We start from the raw sequence: 24,087 nt of genomic DNA on the forward strand, positions 1-24,087 counted from the left end.
GGGAAACTGTTTAATGACTATGACATGTTGAAGACAGCCCGCAAGTTTGACTCATAATTTAATTTAAATTTAATTTATTCATTCTTTTTTGTGGCAGCATATGAGATAGCACATCTCCAATTTTTTATGATTCACAAAGCACAATCCTAAACTGACTTTTTTCCACCTTATTGCCAAATATTTTTAAGAAGTACTCCTTGAAACTGTGTTCCCAGGACATGAAAGAAAATAAACACTATTCATATAGGGTGCTGTTCATAAGCATTATTTCATTACCCTGCTGGAATAGAAATGACTTCAAAGCCTAGCAGAACTGTTTGGGGGGATGAGAGATGTTTTATTTTTATTTTTTTAAAATTTCATTTATTCATTTTTAGAGAGGGGGAAGAGAAAGAGAGAAATATCAATGTGTGGTTGCCTCTCATGCACCCTGTACTGGCGACCTGGCCCACAACCCAGGCATGTGTCCTGACTAGGAATCGAACTGGCCACCCTTTGGTTCACAGCCTGAGCTCAATCCACTAAGCTACACTAGCCAGGGCAAGAGATGTGTTATTGTTGGTTTCCCACACACTGATGAATTACTCTTTTGCTCCTGCATTGGCTGCCTAGACTTATTTGGTGTTTCATATCTGCCTTCATCAGACAATACCTTTTGCCCTCTACTTGGAGCAGTTTGCACTTTTCTGGTGTCTGGGTTCCTTCCTGATGATCTGACAGTGGGACTAGCCCTCAGTGCTGGCCCCAGACCCTCTGCTCTGGGAAAATGCTCTGGGAAGCCCGGGACCTGACCCAGCTCCACACACGGACCTGGACCCAGGTCCTCTGTCTGCAGGAGGCATCAGAGGGACTGCTTATTTGGTGTCACCTTTACCTTCTAAAACAGTGGTTTCCAAACCTTTTTTCACTGTGACTCATGATAAGAATTAAAGTTGACATCACAACCCAATGTACACATCACTTGAACTCTACATGTATAAACAGTAAAAGTTGCACAAATCAGCCCTTGCATCTAAACCATGCTTTGTAGTCTACCATTTTCTACTCTATTGCATTTCCTTAAATTACACTAAAAACATGCTTGTCACAACCCATTATGTTTATTTCACAATCTATTAGTAGCTCGGAATTTATAATTTGGAAACTCTGCCTAACATTTTGATAAACACAATTTGTTTTTAGAGAATCCCTTCTTAATATACCCCTGATCTTGACTATCTCCAGAGAGGAGATCACTTCATTCTTTGAGGTGGCCACTTTATTCCATATTTTTAGTGTTTATAGAAGAGTACTTGTTCCTAAAATATACTAGGAAGCAACTTTTTTTCATTAGGAAACAGTGCAAGTCTGTGATTGATGACTCCATTTCAGGTTTCCAGGGCTGAGTGGAATAAATTCTTCAGTCTGTTATTTCGTATTGGCACCCAGAATAAAATAAGCCACAGTTAACTCCCTGTTTTAAAAAAGGTAACTTCAATGAAACCTTTAAAAATTATATTGTAAAAGAAAAAAGTTTTCATAAAGCATTAGAAAGTGGGCATCTCATGTAAATACCACCCTTACCGAGGAGACCGTAAGGAAGCATGAAATGTCATTGTATGTATCCTAGCAACTCAAGACCCACCTCATTTTGTTTTTATATTTTCCTACCATTAGGGTGCCAAGATTTACCAATTTGAATACAGTGTTTGCCATTGTTAAATTGTCTCTCACTTTTTAAACTTTATATCACAAGACATTCTTTGCCCTTTTTCATGTGTTGTCCGTAATATTAGGGGATTGCTCTCTGAAATAAGTGTCAGTGTTTGCACGGGCAGCAGCAGGGAGATGGTGGGTGCCCGATGACAGCGATGGTGGGCTGATTCCATAAGGTGTGTGTGCTCACAGCCAAGACAGGTGCAACGAAGCACCACAGATGGGGTGGCTTAAAAGAAACCAATTACTTCTCTCATAGTTCTGGAGGCTAGGCGTCTGACATGAAGGTGTAGCAGGATTGGGTCTTTCTGGAGGCTCCCAGGAGAAACTGTCCCGTGACAGTCCCATGCCATTCTCCTAACTTTGGGTGGCTGTAGGCGGCCCTTGGCATTCCTGGGCTTACAGATGTGTCACTCATCTCTCTCTCATTCAGACCATCCACCACCAACACCTGTATGCTCTTGTCCTTCCATCCTCCCAATATAGACAGAGAAATGTGGTAATTTTAACTAGATGAATATTGTGTTTGTGTATTTTAACAAGGCCAAAGCTATTGACAACTGAACCATATCATGTACTTAGTGATCACTTTGCAATTTGCACACCACTTTTTGTTTTCTCTAGGATGGTTAGCAGCTTTCTTTCTTTCTTTTTAAATTCTCACGTAAGGACATGCACATGGATTTTAGAGAGAAGGGAAGGGAAGAAGAGAGAGGGAGAGAAACATTGATATGAGAGACATCGATCAGTTGTCCTTTGCATATATCCCAGCTGGTAACCGAACCCTCAACCTAGGCATGTGCCTTGACCAGGAATCAAACATTTGACCTTTCAGTTTACAGGATGATGCTCCAACCGAGTCACACCGGCCACGGCACAGCTTTCTTGTTTTACTTGCTTAGTTTCCTGTACATTTATTACTGATTTCCAACCAGACTCTCAGGTAAATCTCAATCCATTCATATAAGACATTATTTTCAAGACATTATTTGTAACAATTTATCTTAAAGAAGTAACTGCCAGAGCCGCTTGACTTGCTGTGATCTGGATCTCTGTACACCTGCTGACTTGGTCTCCAGTGCTGCCTGGTGTTGGATGCCCTGGTGCTGGATGATCTCACGTGTGCTCTTTTTTGTCACACGTCCTAATTTTGGTGGAGAAATTCTCCACTGGTTTCCAGAGGAAGTATTGAAAACAAGTACATTTTGCAACCTAGGATGCCTGCATATGTTTTTTCTGCCCTGGTGCTTAAGTGGAAGCTTGCCTGGGTATGGAATTATAGCCTGGACATTGTCTCTTTGAATTTTTGGTCTTCTAGCTTCTAGTGCACTGTTGAGATGTGTGATTCCACTCTGATTCTTGACACTTGGAATGAACTCTGATTTTTCTTTCTGAAGCTTTTAGGATCTTTTCTATGTCACCAGTGTTATGAATTGTAGGATCACATGCCTTGGTTAGGGATGAGTCTGTTTTCATTCACATCCTGTGAACTTGATGGACTATTTCAGTGTGGAAACTCATGCCCTATAGTTCTAGGAAATTGTCTTGATATATTTTGATTTTTTTCTCCATTGCTTTTTCTTGTTGATTGTTTGGGGGGGCGGCTTTCTTCTTATTCAGTTGTTCAACATTTTGGGCCAATTCTTTCCTTTTCTTTCTTTTTTTTGGGTCTTATTTTCCTGCTTTCTTGATATTTCCTCAACTTTCCTTCAGCCCTTCTATTGAGTTTGTCTTTTTGACTTTTTATTTTTCATTTTCAAAGGTTCCTTTTTGTTTTGAAATTTTTTCCTGCCTGCATGGTTTAATTTTATCATTTTGTTAATTTGCTGCATTTATCATTTTGTTCATTTGGACCTCTTCTATTATGGGATTTCCTTAAATCTCTGGTCATTGAGTGCCTACTCATGTATTAGAGTGGGTATTACACGTTTCCTGTTGTTGCTGTCACAAGTTACCATAAATCTAGTAACTTGAACAACACAGGTTTAGCTTACAATTCTGTAGCTTAGAAATCTAATGTGGGTCTCTCACTGGACTAAAATTAAGGTGTTAGTAGGATTGTGTTCCTTTCTGGAAGCTCTAGGGCAGAGTTTATTGCCTTGATATTTTATAGCTTCCAGAGGCTGCATAAATTCCTTTGTTCTTGTCTTCCTTCCTCCATCTTCAAAGCTAGCAATGTTGCATCTCTGATTTTTCCACTTGGGTTACATTTCCTTTTGACTGCAGCCAGGAAAGGTTCTTTGCTTTTAAGTACTCATGTGATTGGATTGAGTTTACCCAGATTGTCTAGGACAAGCCCCCACCACAAGGTCCTTGCTCTGATCACCTCTTCAAACTTCCTTTTGCCATGGAAGGCAAGGTATTCATAGATTCTGGGAATTAGGATATAGACATCTTGAGTGGACTGTTATTCTGCCTTCCACAAATTCTAAAGATATGATTGTCCACTCTGTGAGTGTATTGTACAGGGGTGACGTAGGGGGTTCAGAACACCATAAGGCTGACAACAATTTGGCTAAACCTTTCTTGGGAAACTCAATGTCAAAATCGTGAGATCTGTATTCTCAGTCCTAGAGTAGTTACTTTCCCTTGATGTATCATGTTATGTTTGAAATAGATGGCATGTTTTTAATGTTGCACATTATAAAATTTACACTGAAGTTTAGAAGATAAGTACATAAAATACACAGAATTATAACTGATCAGTTACTGTCAGAGCCAACATTTATAAATTGTCCTTTTTCCTGAACTTTTTAATTTGAAAAATTTCAAATGCATAGAAATTATATATTATACAGTTGATGTTACTTACACCCTCAATATCTGGATTAAATTATTAGTTGTATTTTCAGAGAACCAGTTTTACCTTTGTTGATTTTTCTCTTATTACTTATCTGTTTTGTATTTCATATATTTTTGCCTAATCTTTATTATTTGTTTTGTACTATTAACACTAGATTTAATTTGCTTTTCCTGCTGGAAGCTCAGACCATTAATTTTATGCCTTTTCATTTTGTGTTATCACTTGAAGCACCATACAGTTTCCTCTAAGGACCATGCTAGCTGTATCCCCCACATTCAGACATGCTGTGTCTCCATGATCATTTGCAGTGATTTGTAATTGTGCTTATGACTTCTTCTTTGACCCATGAGTTATTTAGAAGTACATTGCTTTTATATAACTATATGATATATTAGTAAGCTCTTAAGCTGATAGTAGTGGACATGTTTTCCAAAATTCTTATTGTCATTTGAAAGCTCAAAATTTGTCATTGGCAACCAAAACTTTTAGTTTTCCTTGGCCTGAAAAGCTTCCTTGTTCATTTTCAAAAAAAATCTTCCTTTTAAATACCGAAGTCTAGATAACTATAGTTTATTAATTGGTCATTTTCTCGTGTAAAAATGGCATTTTATGTAAAAAAGCAGCCAGTTCAGCTCCCAGCTCAGTGCCCAGTGTCTCTTCCTGTGACAGTTACTGTGCCTGGGTATCTATTGTCCTTTTAATGAATTTCCCATTTCATCATACAGAACTGAAAAAATAAAGAGTTGAGATTTTACAAAGTTAATCAGTGTACCACTTTATCAAGGATAGTCTTAAGGGAAACTGTGTTGTTGTTGTTGTTGTTATTGTTGTTGTTGTCATTGCTTTAATTTAGAGTGCATGGCAGCAGTAAAGAATTATATAAGGATTACTAGGGCAGTTCGGTGCCCCTGCCTGGAGTTTTCCTAAGGTGCCAGCATTTTTAGCCATTAGTGTTTTGCATCATCAGGGCATATGTCAACATACAACATCTTTATATTATTATGAAAAACTTTGCACCTGGGGATCCCCTAAAAGAGACTTGGAGACCCTAAGGGTCCATGAACCTTACTTTAAGAACATCTCCCTAAGGAGAGAAAGTGTAGCTCATAAAAAGAAGAATATAGTAAAAGTTTTCCTAACTAGCCTCCTCTTATCTGACTTGCCAGTGAAATTAACCTCCAGCCCTCATGGGAGGGAGCAGCAACTCTCACAGAGTGCGGGGTCAGGCCCAGGCTGGCCAGCCATTCTCTGCTCTGTCCATTCATTCCTGTTCCCACCCAGTAGAGTTACCTGCTTAGCAAATAGCAGTTGTATTTGTTCTCGAACCAGTTGGTGCCAGTTTCACTAATACCTGTAATTACACAATTTTAATACTCTTATATAAATAGAATAAGTGTGAGTTTAAAAATAAAAAGAATTCATGTTTGAAAAACCAACCTCAATGCTTTGGAATGACTTACTGTAAAATACTGCTGTCATCATTTAGTATGGATGAGATTTGTAAAAGTTTAGGGGAAAACTCATAAAAACCTGGAAGGATTCTACAGTCTTTCACACATATCTTTAATTTCTCCCTATATTACAGAGAAAACAAAGCTAGAAATAGTGATGATATGTTTCTTGCAGGAAGGAACAATGAGACTCCAGTCTGTAGGTAACCAACTATATTCAAAGAAAGACATTTAGCTCACCTTCAAAATAATGATGAATCTATGTACATATAGGTATTTTAAGCCAAAATAAAATTCATAAATTAATACTGAGCTCATTTTTTAATGATTCCCCACTTAACCATCCATTCCACTAAACTTAACCACTGGTCAGTATCACATTACATAAGACGGTTTCTTTGCTGCCATCCATGAGCTGGAAGCAAATTTCCTTTGGTTTCCGTGATGGTAAAACACACACTCTGTCTTCCATTACCGCGCTTTGTATCTGTGGCTGGGTAAGGTTTCATTGGTAAAGGATTTAGATAACCTTTTAGAAATATAGCCATTACAGGCCAGATTTCATAATGAATTATCAGTGATGAACCCAATGGTGCCATGAACTATTTTATGTCAGTGTACTAGTATTTTATTGAATTGAAAACTGCTTGGAAGTAATAATTGTATGCAGGAGCTTAGAAATTGTCGCAGAAATTGCATTATAACATTTCCTGAAGAAAGAGACTATATTAAATGTCCTTCTATCTATAAAAATAAGTTTACTGGTTAATTAGACGTGTCAGGGTTTGGTAGATGGTCGTAGTTCATCAGTGTCAGCTTTATTGCAGCTAGGTGCAGATGCTGTTACTTACAGACGCAGCATGACGTGGAGCAGAGACACGGAGCTGGGAGACAAATGACTTGGATTCTCTGCTGGGCTCACCAATCACCATGAGTCAGCAGAGACTGTGTTCTTAACTCCTGGCAGTGAGCTTGCAGTGTGAAGTGTTTCCCCTCCATCGCCAGAAGTAGGGAATTAATTCATTCTCTTCACAGTCTGTTTACAACCAGTATGTACATTGGCAAGCTGACTGGCAAGGTGACTTTGTGACTAAATGGTTAAGAAACACATCAACCTTAGTCACTTTAGCACCAGTCTATATCACCAGCACAGCTAGCCAAACAGTGATATTATTCTGAAATACCAAGGGATTCCTCCAAATTTCTGATTTCATAGTGATTGCATATTCATTGTCAATAGTGTGGCCTAGCTTTATAAACTTGTTCCTTCATTTTTTAACTTTTAACAAAAATATTTTTTGAGAGTTTACTATGTGCTAGACACTGTTGTGGGAATGGGGATCTAGCAGTGAATACAACAAAGGGGGAAAATAACCCTGCTGTTATGAAACTGAGGTTCCAGTAAGGTATACATACACATGCAGTACACACACATACACACAGTATACATATACACATCTGCAGCTTACATGTACATGCATACAGTATATACATGCATACACATGCAGTATACCTATATATACACACGTGGTATACATTTACACACATCAGTATACATGTACATGCACATCAGTATATACACACATACATGTGCAGTTCACACACAGTATACATGTATGCAGTGTGCACATGTGTGTGCATATGCACCTGTGGTATGTATGTATATACACACATGCACATGTAACCTACATGCATATATATACACACACCTATGCTAAGAGGACCAACAAGTGACGAAGGGAGATGAGAGATTGTTGACTGGGGGGTACTGTTGAAATTTGAACAGGGAGACCACAGAAGCCCTCACTAAGATCAGTTCTTTAATATAAACTCCTAAAAGAAGAGCACAGTCTAGAAGTAGTCTCTCAGACATTTTTAAGTATTCTTAACTTTGGGTCTGTGGTGCTTGTATGGGGGAAATAATTGCATTTTAATTTTTACTAATTCTAACTGAAGTTTATCATTTCTTTCAAATCATGATTATAGATAACCAACCATAGTAATACTGGAAGAACCTATAACTTTGTCATAGTGATCACAGATATTTTCATATCACATTGCAGTTATAGACATCTCAAAATATTGTGCTCATCACTATTATTTTTATTTTTTAGATTTTATTTATTTATTTTTAGAGAGGGAAGGGAGAGAGAAAGAGAGAGAGACATCAATGTGCGGTTGCTGGGGGTCATGGCCTGCAACCAAGGCATGTACCCTGACTGGGAATCGAACCTGCGACACTTTGGTTCTCAGCCCACGCTCAATCCATTGAGCTACACCAGACAGGGCTTCATCACTGCTTTTAAATTATGGTAGTTACTATCCTTGCTGTTAAATCTTATTATTTAATAGAGAAGTACCAGGGGACCCCAAAACAATTTATTTATAAAAAATTGTGTGTTGTTCATATGTATTTATACTTCAATCATCTTGAAAGTAGTCTCCATTTGATGTAATGCACCTATCGACATTTTGTCCACTGTTCAAAACAGTTTTTGAACTCATGAATTTTGACACTTTTTAGTGTTTCTGCTGTTTTTTGTTTCACCTCTTCCACGTCGGCAAAATGTTTCCCTTTGAAGACTTTTCATCCAGGGAAACCAAAAAAAAAGTCTCTTGGGGTGAGATCAGGTATAGGGAGTGTTGGTCATGGGGGTCATGCCATTTTGGGGGGGAAATTGCTGAACACAGTGTGGTGTGGGCAGGTGCGCTCGTAAATCACCCGTTATGAAATGGGCAAACACATTGGAAGAGTCTTCAGAAAAAATTCACTGAAGCTGTATGCAGCCTCTCCCAATGATGCCACCTGGTACACTGATACAGATGGGTTCCTAGAACACTCACCTAGTGGGGGAAGGCTGTACAAGTTGCCTGCCCGCCAGAAGGTAATTCTGTTTTTTTTAGGGGGGGGGGCGCTTCTCCCTTGTACATATCACAATTTTAAAAAACTCTGTATTAATAATTACATTTCAAAGTAATAGCTTTCCCTGTAGCCCTATGTATTTTAGCTTATGAATTTTAAAACACACTGAGAAAGAGACTAAGGCTTTACGAAATTGCCAAAAGGGGCTCATGGCATTGGATTATTAAGCTTTAGTTTAATCCCTAACTGAGAGCTCGCTTCCACCTCCCACAAGAACAGCACACTCTTCGCTTGCTTTCCTCTCTTGGAGATTACTCAGATACATCCTGAACAGATGGGGAGGGTTTTCTGCATAATGCCATAGAACTGTGACTGTGGAGGATCCTTGCAGCTTCCTGTTTAGCTCAGGCTACACACCATTAAAATACTTGCTGAATAACATAGTGAGTCAAGCAGAAATTTGACTTCCTAGAAAAATGACAGTTTTAATGCTTCACAGATCAGCTTTTAAACTTCTCTAACAAATACTTGAAAAGGCCCTTAAAGACAGTGCAGTTTATTTTCTGAGAAGAATGAGATGTAGAAATAGTTAGAATCAGTTCATTTCATTCATTTACATCAGCTTTTTAGCCACTCTCCCCATCATGGTGTTGACCAAGTGGGTCTGTCCAGATTGACAGGCCACAAAGTACGTAGAGCACAGGACCTTCTCCTGGACCAGCCTGTGGGAAATAAGGTGGGATATTCGTATTTGACAGTTTCAGCAAGGCAGCCATAGGAACAGAACCCCTTAGGCTGGTAAAAAGGGGAGGGTGAGCACTAGTTCAGTGGATATGCCAAAGAATTTTGCCTTGCTCCTCCATGTTATGGGCTTCAGATCTCTTTGGATATATTCTGCTACCTCTTACCAAGAGGAAAAATCAACAGTAAAAATTTTCAACATCCCGATGTTGCCAGAAGCCTGAGGGAGAGAAATGTTAACTCTGTAATTTTCACATTAGGTAAACTTTATGCTTGGGTCTGATGTAGAGGGAAGCCGATTCTGTGTCGTTAAACCTGTTGGATCATATCTTCAGTTGTACCCTTGAGTTACGAGTAATAGGCACTTAAAAAGTGTGATGACAGCTGGGAGCCTCGTTGTACTCATTTGCCTGGCTTATGTTCTTTACAGGTTGGTGAAAGATGCTCCCTGGGATGAAGTCCCGCTCGCTCACTCCCTGGTTGGTTTTGCCACTGCCTATGACTTCTTGTACAACTACCTGAGCAAGACCCAGCAGGAGAGGTTTCTTGAAGTGATTGCCAATGCCTCAGGATATATGTATGAAACCTCGTACAGGAGAGGATGGGGATTTCAATACCTGCACAATCATCAGCCCACCAACTGCATGGCTTTGCTCACAGGAAGCCTAGTTCTGATGAACCAAGGTACGTGAGGGCTATCCGGGCTGATGTGAGTGGTGGTTGCCACGTTGTGAGCAAAGCATTCTTATGACTATTCTTAGTACATGTTCATACTTGATCCTAATGAAGCCTATGAGATGAATAACATATAGGGCATCTCTGAGAGAATTGAGACACATCTCTTTCTTCATTTCTGCTAGTTACATTAGCATGAAAGTTATTTAATTTTGGCTTTTTGATTGTCCCAAGCCATATTTTTATAGCACAGGATCATTGGTAAATATTGATTTTTCCAAAGAATTTTGACAGTGAAGACAGCCAGTCTGGATAAATGGAGTTTTTAAAATCTAAACAGGTGGTTTACTATTTGAAATGAACGTTCCTTGCACAGATGTGCATCATTGTCTCAGCACACTTTTATTCTCTAAAGACTTAACACAACCAATGTAGATCATTTAGGTCAAATTTGGAAGTAACTTTTGTGGATTGTAGAGCTATGTTTCCTTATGTATAACATACTTGCTCTGTTCTTATAATTCTGACTTAATTGCAAGTTCTGTGGAAATCTATAAATTACTAAATAAGGTTGTATTTAAGAAAAGCAGCTGTAAGATCACAATGAATTGTGAAGATATTAAATATACACTTGGAGCTGGCAAATCTAAGAGAATTTAACTCTTAATTATATTCCTCATAAGAATAAATAAGCATTTTTCGGATTATCCAACCTGAGACTCCTCCAGCCTAGCTCTCTCTCTTGTCATATTAGCCAACCATCACATTTGATTAGATCTTAGAGGAAAAGTAACACCAGTTGAGCATATGACAGGTGCTGATTCTTGTCCATATTTCATCTAATTCTCCATCAACCATACAAGGTACTAGGGATTTGGACTCAGTTCTGGTCAGACTCAGAATTCATTCTTTTTTCACTATATTTGGTTGTCACTCTGGGAATAGAAATTTAATTTATAGTAATAAGGAAAGCTGCTAAATTAAGAGGGTAAATCTTTTTTATTGAGTTTATTGGGGTGATATTAGTTAATAGAATTACAAAGGTTTCATGTGTACAATTCTATAATACATCATATATATATTATATTGTGTGTTCACCACCCTAAGTCAAGTCTCCTTCCATTACCATTTATCCCACCTTTACCATCCTCTACCTCCCCCACCTCCCTTTCCTTCTGCTAATCACATTATTATCTGTCTATGAGTTGTTGTGTTTTTTTTTGGGGGGGGGGTTAATCCCTTCACCTTTTTTATCACCCCCAGCCCTCAATAGTTGTCAGTCTGTTCTCAATGAGACAGTTTCTATTTTGTTTGTTAGGTTTTTGTTCATTAGATACCACATATGAGTGAAATGATATGGTACTTGTCTTTCTCTGACTGGCTGATTTCACTTAGCATAATACTCTCCGGGTCCATCTATGCTGTCACAGAGGGTAAGATTTCATTCTCTTTTACAGCCAAGTAGTATTCCACTGTGTAAATGTACCACTATCATCTACTGATAGACACTTGGGCTGCTTCCAAATCTTGGCTATTATAAATAATGGTGCAATGAACATATGGGTACATATATTCTTTCAAATTAGTGTTTCATTTCAGTTTCTTCTGATATATTCCCAGAAGTGGTCAAAAGTCAGTTCTATTTTTAGAGTTAATGCCATACTGTTTTCCACAGTGGCTGCACCAATCTGCATTCCCACCAGCAATACACGAAGCTGCCCTTTTCTCCACATCCTTGCAAACACTTGTTTGTTGATTTATTTGGACATGCATGAGATGATATCTCATTGTGGTTTTAATTTGCATTTCTCTGATGATTAGTGATGTTGAGCATCTTTTCATATGTCTGTTTGCCATCTATATGTTCTCTTTGAGATGTGTTCATTCAGGTCCTTTGCCCATTTTTTAATTGGATTGTTTGTCTTTATAAGCATTGGATATTAACCCTTTATCAACTATATTATTGACAAATATGTCTACCATTCAGTGGGCTGTCTTTTTATTTTGTTGATGGTTTCTTTGCTGTGCAAAAACTTTTAGTTTGATGTAGTCCCTTTTTTTTTGTTGTTTCCCTAGTCTGGGGAGATATATTAGAAAAATAATGCTATAAGAAATGTTCAAGATTTTACTGCCTATGTTTTCTTCTAGGATTGTTATGGTTTCAAGTCTAACATTTAAGTCTTTAATTCATTTTGAGTTTATTCTCATGTATGGTGGAAGAAGGTGGTCTAGTTTTCAGTCCAGTTTTCCCAACACCATTTATTGAATAAATTATCTTTACCCCATCATAAGTTTTTGCCTTCTTTGTCAAATGTGAATTGGCTATAAAAGTGTGGGTTTATTTCTGGGCTCTTTATTTTGTTCTTTTAATTTATATGTCTGTTTTTATGCCAGTACCATGCTGTTTTGATTATCGTACTTTGGCCTTATAGTATAATTTAATATCAAGTAGTACAATTCCTCCAACTTTGTTTTTCTTTCTCAAGATTGCTTTATCTCTTCAGGGTCTTTTGTGGTTCCATATAAATGTTTGGAATATCTGTTTAAGTTCTGTGAAATAAGCCATTGGTAGGAGCTGTGTTGAATCTATAGATTGCTTTGGGTAATATAAACATTTTATTTATTTTTATTTTTTAATTTTTAAAAAAATTGTCATTGTTTACACTATTACAGTTGTCTTTACTTTTCTCCCTTTTGCCCACCTCCACCCAGCCCCCTCTCCTCAGGCCATCACCACACAGTTGTCTGCATCTGTGGGTGATGCATGTATGTTCTTTGGCTAATCCCTTCATTTTTTTTTCATCCAGGTCCCCCTTCCTCCTCCCCTCCGACAGCTGTCAGTCTGATGTATCTATGCCTCTGTTTTTATTTTGTTAGTCAGTTTATTTTGTTCATTAGTTTCCACATGTAAGTGAAATCATGTGGTATTTGTCTTTTACTGACTGGTTTATTTCACTTTAATAATCTTTAGGTGCTGGAGCATGGACATTGTAATGATGTTAATTCTTCCTAACCACAAACACAGTATATGCTTATTTGTATCTTCTTCAATTTCTTTTTCCAGTGTCTTAAAATTTTCTAAGTACAGGTGCCCTAAGTACATCCTTGGTTAAATTTATTCCTAGGGTTCTTTTTCTAAAGCAAATGTGAATGGGGTTGTTTTCTTAGTTCCCCTTTCTGATAGTTCATCATCGGTGTGTAAAAATGCAACTGACTTCTGGATATGTATTGTATATCCTGAGGGTGAATTTTCATCCTAGCTTCCTTTGCCCCCTACTCTCACAAAAACAAAATTTAATCTCAAGGTCTGTGACTAGTTCAGACTGGAGCAAAATTTGTACTTCCCTGGCAGGTGTTGTCATATGTATTTTCTGGTTGAAGTTATAGGTTGCTCTGGGATGCTCTTCCAGAGCCCCTACTTAAGCCCCTACATTTATAAGAAGACTGGGTAGAAAAAGGGGTGAAATGTCTGGTTCTGGACATCTCAGTTAGTATTTAGGCTCACAGTCCTCACTTTGTTGCATTCTCACTCCAACTTTAGGAGCTACTTTGGCCTGGCTGTTTCCATATTCTGTGTTCTTTAGACCAGGCCTGTACAATAGGTACTGCCCAAGGTATCTTAGGGCATACCTGTAGTTCCATCTGGACTCACATGACATCTCCAAAGTGGCAGAATTAGAATTTTCTGTCTGTTTTGCTGACTCTGTCTAAGGCTTGGTGCACAGAGACCACAGGACCCCATGTAAGCAGTTTACAAATCATTTGGAAAGAAGAGAGATATGAAATGTTTAAATGATTAGCCAATAGTTATAATAGCACCAGGGAATGAAATAAGAGGTATCATGAAGTTATGGTTACATATCAATTGAGTGTATTAAATTTGTATTCAAAAGAACAACATTCTTTAGGTAAGTTTGAGAAGGTTCATGGAACTTTGAAGGATGGATAGGATATATTAAGTGAAAATATGAAGAACATTCTAGAAAGGTATGTATGTGGATGGTGGAAAAATAGCATCAGTAATGATGTCATAAGTACATCATATGACAGATTTGAAGTTTACAAAGTATGTTGGTGGGTATTGCCTTGTATCTCCAGAACAGGGTTGTTATCAGGAAAAAATAGGGAATATCAGGTAATGTGATATCCAGGGAGCAGCGAGTAACAGACCTGATTTTAGGCATCAGTTGCAATGGTGTCTGGTTGCAGATGGAGGAAAGAGAGAGGGAAAAGATGAAGATGATTGGAATTTTGAACCTGAAAGGTCAGAAAATGGAAATTGAAAAGTGTATCCAGAAGACTGGCGTGTCAGGTGTGGAGCTGGATGGCAGACAGATCCAGGGTGCAATTAACAGTCACTTCTTCCCAGATGAGGCTGAGAAGGGTGTTGCCTCATGAGATGGGAGAGGGACTGAGCCTGCGACCTTGGATTTAGTCTGGGAACTGTGGCAGCCCCACACCCAGCAGACCTCGTGGACCTCGTGGAGTGTTCAGCATTGATGGTCGGTCACGCACACCTGTGGGCGTGAACCGATAAGACTCCACCCACGTTAGGAGGCAATGAGCTTAATTTTATCTTCAGGGGTTGCATGTTTTAAACACAAGAAAACAAAATAAACCTTAAATCTCAAGACCTGGGTTCAAGTCAAAGTTCTGTTCATTTTTAGTCATGTGCCAGAGGTCTTGAACAAGTCAGCTTTTCCATAATTGGGAGGTAATAATGCATAACTGAGTTGTTAAAAGGATTAAGTAAGATTATGTTCAGTACTGTGTAAATTACAAATGTTATAAAAATGTGAGGAGTTGTTATTGTTACTTAAATGCTAGTTTCACAAGAATTATAGAAAGCTGGCATTTCTGAGTTGTAAGGATTTTTAAGAAGTTTTTAGACCTTTAATTTTCAGTAGGGGAGATGCATGAAGGTGACAGGTTGAAGAAATGCTTGAGCAAAATCACATAGCTCATTTTCGACAGATTCTGGACCCCCAGCTGACTTTTTTTTCTTTTTTGCCTTTAATTTGCCACTCCAATTGTCTCTTCACTCCATTGTGCTCCCTTTTCAAATCCAAAGGAATCCAAAAGCACAGAAAAACATGAGAAATTTTCTAATGATGAAACAAATTGAAGACTGCTTGATTAGCCTTTATAGTATTTGCAGCTTATTACAAATCCTATAAAATAATGGTGAAGGTTTTGTAAAGTAATAAACCTCAAAAAATATTTTCAAGTAGTTTTCAGAAAAAAAATTGAATTTAAAAATGTCAATATACAAATCTTGTCCTGCAAATATAAAGTTGTATGTAATTTGTGATTTTAGATGTGATGTAGTTTCAGTTTATTAAAGATTGGGAAATGACTAATACTCATTTTAAAGGTTTATATTCATTTAAGTAATAAATGACTTGTATTTAAGAACTTCTTAACTTATATCACATACGCATCACAAACCTGGATTAGCAGGATGTTATTTATAATGTTGATAAATGGGAGTTTTTCAAAATGCAGTTTGTAATATAAACTAGTCAAGATGACTGAGAGGGTTTTATTTGGGCATATTTTTATTTATGTTTTGTCACAGCCTTAGTCATTGTTTCCACATGTTTTCATCCTTCAGGGTATCTTCAGGAAGCGTACTTATGGACCAAACAAGTTCTGACCATCATGGAGAAGTCTCTGGTCTTGCTCCGAGAGGTGACCGACGGCTCGCTCTATGAAGGGGTCGCATACGGCAGCTACACCACTAGATCACTCTTCCAATATATGTTTCTCGTTCAGAGGCACTTTGACATCAACCACTTTGGCCATCCGTGGCTTAAGCAACACTTTGCATTTATGTATAGAACCATCCTGCCAGGTACAGTGAGGAATCACAAGTGGTTCAACGTTAACTGTGGTCATTTTTCCAGATTATGGAAGTGGTCTAGAGAAATGTGGAGTTTGACCCACATTGCAGTTCAAAGGATTTTTTACAAATCAAAGTAGTGTTCAATGTAAGAGTTATATAGCCAGAACATCTTGGGAGTTAACGTGAAAGATATGTGATTTAGGTATTGTGAAACTTGGAGTGTAATGGATCAAATATAAGTTGTAGTCTCCACAGAAACTTTTGTTTTTGTATATATAAAACTTATGTACATATACAAACTGATTTTCTTGAATCTAGACAGAATATAAGTATTTATGATTACATGTTAATTTTCCTTTATGTGTGATCCTTGATCAATCCTATTTTGGGTTTTAGTTTATAATTTTTTTCTTCTAAACTATATAGACATGATTCAAAATGAAAGATTACACCTACATATTTAAGTTGTAGCTTTAATTATTTTCTTTAAATATTTTATTGAAATAAGTAGTATAAAATATAGGAATGTAACCAAAAAATGAATCTATAAACCTACTCATTTATTGCTTAGTTTTCTAAGAGAACTAGCTCAAAAAATCATTATATATGATTTAAGAACTTATTTATTTCTAGGAGAGCCTTGTGACTCTCCTTATTTCTAAATAGGACTAAGATGTTAGAAAAAGTTTAAGAGGTACTTTTTCATCAGGATGGGTTTTTTCCCCCTTAGTGAAATGCAATTTTTAGGTGGTGATTCTAGACTTATAGTAAAGAATTTAGTATTTAAGTCTTTCTGCTATGGTTATTTACACATGGATTGGCTAGAATCTCCACTTTTGGACTAGTTTTCAGAGAAATACTGCAGAACAAGAGAACCATATTAAGATTTAGTTTAGACTTACATTCAGAACTCTATTTGTTTTATTGCTTATTATTAGATATGCAGGAGAAACCTGTTTTGTAGTTTATCTTGCTAACCGAAGGCCATCTACAGTAAGAGACCTTTAATGGTCTCAGTGTTCTGTAACTTAGCTGAGATCTAACAGCCAGCCACCGCAGGGCCAGGGTCTGCTGTGAACTGTGTATGAGGCTACTTCTTAAGCTGAAACAGTATGAACAACTTTGTGCTGGGCAGGTGATTCAAAGAGAAATAAAACATATCTGTTTTCAGCAACTCACAAACCAGTAGAAGATTCAGAAAATCACATTTTATAATAAGATTTATTTAGAAGAGCATTTACTAGACTGCTAGAAGCAAAACATTAGCTCTAAATGGTGGAAATATGGTCATGGTACCATTTAGAAGGAATTCTGTGTTAAGTCCATCTGTTTCAACAGCATCTCTCTTTTCTCTGCAGTGGCTGTTCTAGTCGTGGTTAGTCCTGTCTGACCCAGAGCTTTCTCCCATTCTTTTTCAAGAATGCCTGGAGCATAGCCTGCCTTACCTGCTTTTATTTTTCTGACCCATTTCAGTATGATCTTTCCCTCTTTTCTTTAACTTCCAGCAATACATACTAGCAGGATCTTCTGTGGAAATTGTTTTCTTCCTGTAGGAACTCCATTTCTTCCCTAAACTTTATAACTTCCACTTTATTGGAGGCCAAACTGGAGCATTTATGTTATGATCTTGGCATAGGCTGCAGTTTGAGTTGGTAGGAGAGCTGGTGCTCATTTGGGGTTCAGGAACTCACCGTGCACAAGAGGATAGCACACATATCTGTGCAAATGTAGCGCACAAAGCATGGACATAGGGAAACGAGAAAGAAAGGTGGGCTGCATATGTTGTCAGTCGTTGTGGCTTTTTCATCACCGGTGACAAGTTGCCACATAGGTGAAAACTTGAACACAAGGTTTCTGGAAGACCTTCAGAGGGATTCTGATTAATTGGTCTGGGGAGGAGTGTGGGCATTTCAGTTTTGTTTGTTATTTTTATCTAAGATACACAATTAATTCTAATTTGCAGGCAGGATTGAACAACAATAAAAAAAAGAAAAAATCATTGTTTAGGCGTTTATGGGAATATGCAGTTTTAAACTTATCTTAGTTCTATCGAACTTCTTTCCCCAGGGTTTCAAAGAACTGTGGCCATTGCAGACTCAAATTACAACTGGTTTTATGGTCCTGAAAGCCAATTAGTGTTCCTGGATAAATTTGTCATGCGTAACGGCAGTGGTAACTGGCTGGCTGACCAAATCAGAAAGAACCGTGTGGTGGAAGGCCCAGGGACACCATCCAAAGGGCAGCGCTGGTGTACTCTTCACACAGAATTTCTCTGGTATGACACATTGCTTTCACTGGGAAAAGAAATTATACCCAGGGTTACAGTGTGCAAGATTTTTGCCTTAAAAAAACAAAAACAATAATACAAAGTACCTTATACCTAAGTACTTGCAACTTCGCTTCATATCATAGTGTTTGAAACTGTTAGAAACATTTCCTTACATTTAAATCTAATTACTGTTTGCAGGTTTTTAAAAAATATTAGGCCTGTCCTAGGCTCATGCTATTTCATAAATATGCATATTTTGATTTACATAATTTTTGAAACTGTATAAAGAGAAAACGACAAACTATAGACTGGGTTATTCTGAAAATCACACCAAAAGAAGTCGTAAAATCTTTTGTTTTGTTTTGATAAATGGAGCATTATAATCTCCTAATAGCAAAGCTGTTACTAAATTTTCAAAACTATTGAAAGTGTTTGACAGTATTTGACAGTTTCACTTTGATAATAAAAGAACCATGTAATTTTTTTGTCTTAATCTTTTAAGCCCAGAAAGAGAAGCCAGCATATCCTTTTTAAAGTACTGCCAGATATACTGTTGGCATCCAATAAATTAAAATAAAAATTACAGGAAACTAGTTAATAATTAATCCCTGACATCTTTTCAAACTTTCGGTATTTGCATTGGACTCCAAAATAATCTTCTGTGGTTTACCTGTTTCTCTTCATTATTTTTTTAAAAATTTAAATAGTTAAGAGTAAAATAACACTAGAAAAGAGGTATAGTTTAACCAGCACTTTTAAAAATTATATTCACGGGTGAACTAAATATATTACTGTACTTTTCAGAGTATAAGATGCACTTTTTTTTTACCACATTTTTTTGCTCCAAAAATTTTTCCCCTACTTTCCTCCTCTAAAACCTAGGTGTATCTGGGGTCCACACCATAAGACACACCTAGGTTTTAGAGGAGGAAAATAGGAGAAAAAATTTGAAGCAAAAAATGCAGTAAAAAAGTGTGTCTTATAGTCTGAAAAATATGGTAGTATGCAACCATTCTTGACTCCTTTTAGGGGTACAGTTATCTAACTGTGTTTTCAGTTACACAAAAATAAGCAACCAAGAGAGTTCTACAGAGCTGAATATAGGAGTCAGGTTAGTGCTAAGTCTAACTTGGTTTAAAATCTGCCTTATAGGAATATACAAACTGACCAAAAACAAAGAAGGATGGAAAATTCAGCTTATATCTGGATTTATTAAATCACAAAATGAAGCCAACATTATTATATTAGACCTAAGTAGAGACACATTTTCTTATGTTCTAAAACTGAGACTCTAGAACAACAAATGAAATGGCTACAGTTAGGCACCAGTAAGATTAACTCTACCATAGGTAACGGATTCACTTTAGAAAAAAGTATCTAAGAACTAATAATACATGTCTGCCTTTCTTCCCTTGAGCAGGAAATTACATGAACCTGTCAAGGACATTACTTGAGATCATCCTAAGTAAAAAGTCATGTTTATTATTATTTTTGCAGTCTTTCTGAATCAAAAACCTGTGTTCTTAATCATTTGGAAGTTTAATGTTAGTTTTTTACTACTTTGATAATAAATATTTATCCTCAATAAAAACAAGGTATCATTTATTGTCTGAACTGCATGTTATCATCTGCAGATTAAAGCAAAGCTTTTAGATCTGGGCTAGGCAGTGGGAGCCACATTTAGAAATCCTCCAGTATTAATGGTTTCCTGAATCTCATCCATTTATATTCTTGAATGCTGTATTCACAATAAATTTTATCTAATACGTAAAGCTCAGCTCTATTTAAAGGGTCAAAAGTACTCTGGCAAACTTGAACAAAACCATTTATTGTAGGACAATATTTCATTGCAACTCAAGGCTTGTTAAATTCTAGACCCTGACACAGGGTTCTCTGGAACAGGAACCCTTCAAACTAGAGGTCTGTATGAAGGGCTTAACTCTGTGATCTGTGAGCCCCAGCCATTTGGACAGCTCTGTCATCGTTAAGTGAAAAAGGTTCACAGAGTGATTAGCAGCAATAATCATTTCAGGCTCAAATCCAAGGATCACATATTGTAAAGAGATTCTCCTCTCCCTTTCACCAAGTGTGTTAGTTCCCCTGCACAGTCTAATCATCCAAGGGTGTTATTGGAAACGTCCCAGGGACAGTCTGCTCTGTGGGTGCTTGGGTGGCTTTTGTGCATTACTTCTTCCAGCTGCATTACCATGCGGCATCACAGTTCTCGTATGCTATTTTCACTTCCACCAGAAAACCAATTAATTTTTAAAAATTAATTCTTTCAGGTATGATGCCAGCTTGAAATCCGTCCCTCCTCCAGATTTTGGTACCCCGACACTGCATTATTTTGAAGACTGGGGTGTTGTGACTTATGGAAGTGCACTGCCTGTGGAAATCAATAGATCTTTTCTTTCCTTCAAGTCAGGAAAACTTGGGGGACGTGCAATATACGACATTGTCCACAGAAACAAATACAAAGATTGGATCAAAGGATGGAGGAATTTTAATGCAGGGCATGAGCACCCCGATCAAAACTCATTTACTTTTGCTCCCAATGGTGTGCCTTTCATTACTGAGGCTCTGTACGGGCCAAAGTATACCTTCTTCAACAATGTCTTGATGTTTTCCCCAGCTGTGTCAAAGAGCTGCTTTTACCCCTGGGAGGGTCAGGTCACGGAGGACTGTTCATCAAAATGGTCTAAATATAAGCACGACCTGGCAGCTAGCTGTCAAGGAAGAGTGGTTGCAGCCATGGAAAAAAATGGAATGGTTTTCATCCGGGGAGAAGGAGTGGGAGCTTATAACCCCCAGCTCAACCTGAAGAATGTTCAGAGGAATCTAATCCTCCTACAGCCACAGCTTCTCCTCCTCGTGGATGAAATACACCTGGGAGAGGACAGCCCCTTGGAGACAGCAACGAGCTTCTTCCACAATGTGGACTTCCCTTTTGAGGAGACAGTGGTAGATGGGGTCCATGGGGCTTTCATCAGGCAGCGAGATGGTCTTTATAAAATGTACTGGATGGATGATACTGGCTACAGTGAAAAAGCAACTTTTGCTTCAGTGACTTACCCTCGGGGCTATCCCTACAATGGGACGAACTATGTGAATGTCACCATGCACCTCCGAAGTCCCATCACCAGGGCAGCTTACCTCTTCATAGGGCCATCTGTGGATGTCCAGAGCTTCAGCATCCACGGAGACCCTCAGCAACTGGATGTGTTCATAGCCACCAGAGAACACGCCTATGCTGTTTACCTTTGGACAGGTGAGGCCACAGGGCAGTCTGCCTTTGCACAGGTCATTGCAGATAATCAGAAAATTCTGTTTGACCAGAGTTCAGCCATCAGGAGCACCACTGTCCCTGAGGTGAAGGACTATGCTGCTATTGTAGAACACAGCCTGCAGCATTTTAAGCCAGTGTTTCAACTGCTGGAGAAACAGATCCTGTCCCGGGTGCGGAACACAGCTAGCTTCAGGAAGACTGCCGAGCGGCTGCTGAGGTTTTCAGACAAGAGACAGACTGAGGAAGCCATCGACAGGATTTTTGCCATATCGCAACAGCAGCAGCAGCAGCAAAGCAAATCGAAGAAAAACCGAAGGGCAGGCAAACGCTATAAATTTGTGGATGCCATCCCTGATATTTTTGCACAGATTGAAGTCAATGAAAAAAAGATCCGACAGAAAGCTCAGATTTTGGCACAGAAAGAACAGCCCATAGATGAAGATGAAGAAATGAAAGACCTTTTAGATTTTGCAGATGTAACGTATGAGAAACACAAAAATAACGGCTTGATAAAAGGCCGGTTCGGACGGATGGCAACAACTACTCACAGCAAAGCTCCGTCACTGTCTGCTTCTTACACCAGACTGTTCCTGATTCTGAACATTGCTATTTTCTTCGTCATGTTAGCAATGCAACTGACTTATTTCCAGAGGGCCCAGAGCCTGCATAGCCAAAGATGTCTTTATGCAGTCCTTCTGATAGACAGCTGTATTTTATTGTGGTTGTACTCTTCTTGTTCCCAGTCACAGTGCTAGCACTGACGCTGTCGATTGCTTGACCATTTGTGCTCACAAATCTATGCAAAAAAAAAAAATATCGCCCTAGTTTGTCATTGGATTTTTTCCCCCTCAGATTCATTTTAACAAATTCAGGGCAAGATATCTTCACACAAGAAGGCAGGGGCATGGAGAAATCAGAACTGGAACAGGCAAAGAATTTGTCAGAGGAATAAAAGTTGCTTGGTTGTCACAAGATGTTTCTGAAGTGTTTGGCTTGACTAATCCATATAATACTACCCTTAGAAGCAACAAAATGTTTGGTTTTAAGTAATATTTAAGAAACAAAAAAGACTTAGAATTGGATTTTATTAATATTAATTTAATGCTTTTAGCAATCCTCAGATACTATTTTGTAAGAAGGCCGAAGCAAACAATTCAGAGAAATACATCTTGCTAAGTTGAGTATGGTGGTGTCAACTTCCTGGGAGAGTAGTTCGTTAGTTAAGCGAACGAATAACAGCACCTGCATTTTGGATTACTATTCAGGTAACAGTAAAAATGATGGCAGAAAGTCAACAAAATCTTAAAATATATTTCCAATAGAATATATGTATCTATGAATGACTATTTGCGTGATGATGTCAGTCTGCACACAACTGGTTTTGCTTTTATGCATTCACTGGTTATTCAGTAATGACAATTACAGGGAACTTGATTTCCTATTTCCTTTATATGGAAAACTGTTGAAGACCCAATGACTAAACTTCAGAATCAAATATTTTATATCCTGAACATTGATTTCAATACCAAAGAAGGTGGGGAAACTAAAATTTGGATATGATTCTTAAGTTTTTTAATAGAAAATTTTCTTTAAATTTATTTTGTTAAATAAACATTATAATTGTGATTTTCAATAGTGTCTACTTTGTCCATTATATTCAATACATGGAGCAGTTTTGAAATCTTTGAAGAGAAATGTTTTTTTGGGCATGCATTAATTAAACTTATAAAATAGTGTTTGAATTGAAAGAAGAAATTTCTCAGCTTACTTCCCTTTTATTGTTTAAACATTTTCAATATTTAAAACAAAAGTCAGCTTCTGTTATGCATGTAATGCCATGGTTTTAAAAAACAAAATTTTCTTATGTATTTGCAGTCAAGTCTTCAGGAGGTTAACAGCAGCACAGAGTGCTGGAAACACACTCCACAGTTTATACTTCAGCACAAGAAAAGGGCACACTTCAGAGGACTGAAGAGTGAATGATCTTACATTCAGCATATTTGAGTCTTCTATATTTCTCCCCTGAAAACATGTTTGCCTCCAATTTTACAGTTAAAACACATTCACTGATTTGCAGGTCTGATGTCATAATGACAATATTTCCCTTTCACTTCTCCTTTTTGTTTGTGGAAATGGCAGTGTGTAACAGAAAACAAGACCACAGAGAAGCTCTTTTATGAGCACCTTTTTGCAGTTCTACTTTTGAACCTTCTTACATAAATAAAACACAAGTCTGACTTTTAACTGTGCTTTGCCCTCATACTTGGAATCTAGAACATGACTTCTGGGGAAGTATTTTTTTTTCTTTCATGGACAAGTCCTCTAGGGAGGATGTCATTACACACTGTTTAGAAGAATAATGTTTTCAAAAGAAGAATGCTTCTGTTTGTCCTACGTGGATGATGTTACTGGGATTTAAACTTGCTTTATGTGACAGATTCTCTGTTTACTTAACCCCA

The 24,087-nt window shown here is 37.8% G+C and overlaps 1 protein-coding gene across 4 annotated transcripts in view; it reads left to right on the forward strand.

Moving 5' to 3' along the window:
* The window catches only part of DSE (dermatan sulfate epimerase), a 61,981-nt gene extending 38,720 nt beyond the window's left edge, over window positions 1–23,261 (forward strand). For 3 of the 4 annotated variants that reach the window (XM_045843900.1, XM_045843899.1, XM_045843901.1), the window contains 4 exons: window positions 9,984–10,237; window positions 15,843–16,082; window positions 18,141–18,348; window positions 20,628–23,261. In XM_045843900.1, the coding sequence (XP_045699856.1) occupies window positions 9,984–10,237; window positions 15,843–16,082; window positions 18,141–18,348; window positions 20,628–22,383 (2,458 nt within the window). In that variant the 3' untranslated portion in view covers window positions 22,384–23,261. Of the gene's footprint in view, window positions 1–9,983; window positions 10,238–15,842; window positions 16,083–18,140; window positions 18,349–20,627 lie in introns of those variants that run through there. The other variant, XM_045843902.1, reaches the window with a different exon arrangement.
* Window positions 23,262–24,087: the final 826 nt, after the last annotated feature.

The sequence above is a fragment of the Phyllostomus hastatus genome, unplaced genomic scaffold (assembly GCF_019186645.2).
Source record: "Phyllostomus hastatus isolate PE091 unplaced genomic scaffold, TTU_PhHast_1.1 phas_contig_40, whole genome shotgun sequence".
NCBI classification, from domain to species: Eukaryota; Metazoa; Chordata; class Mammalia; order Chiroptera; family Phyllostomidae; genus Phyllostomus; species Phyllostomus hastatus.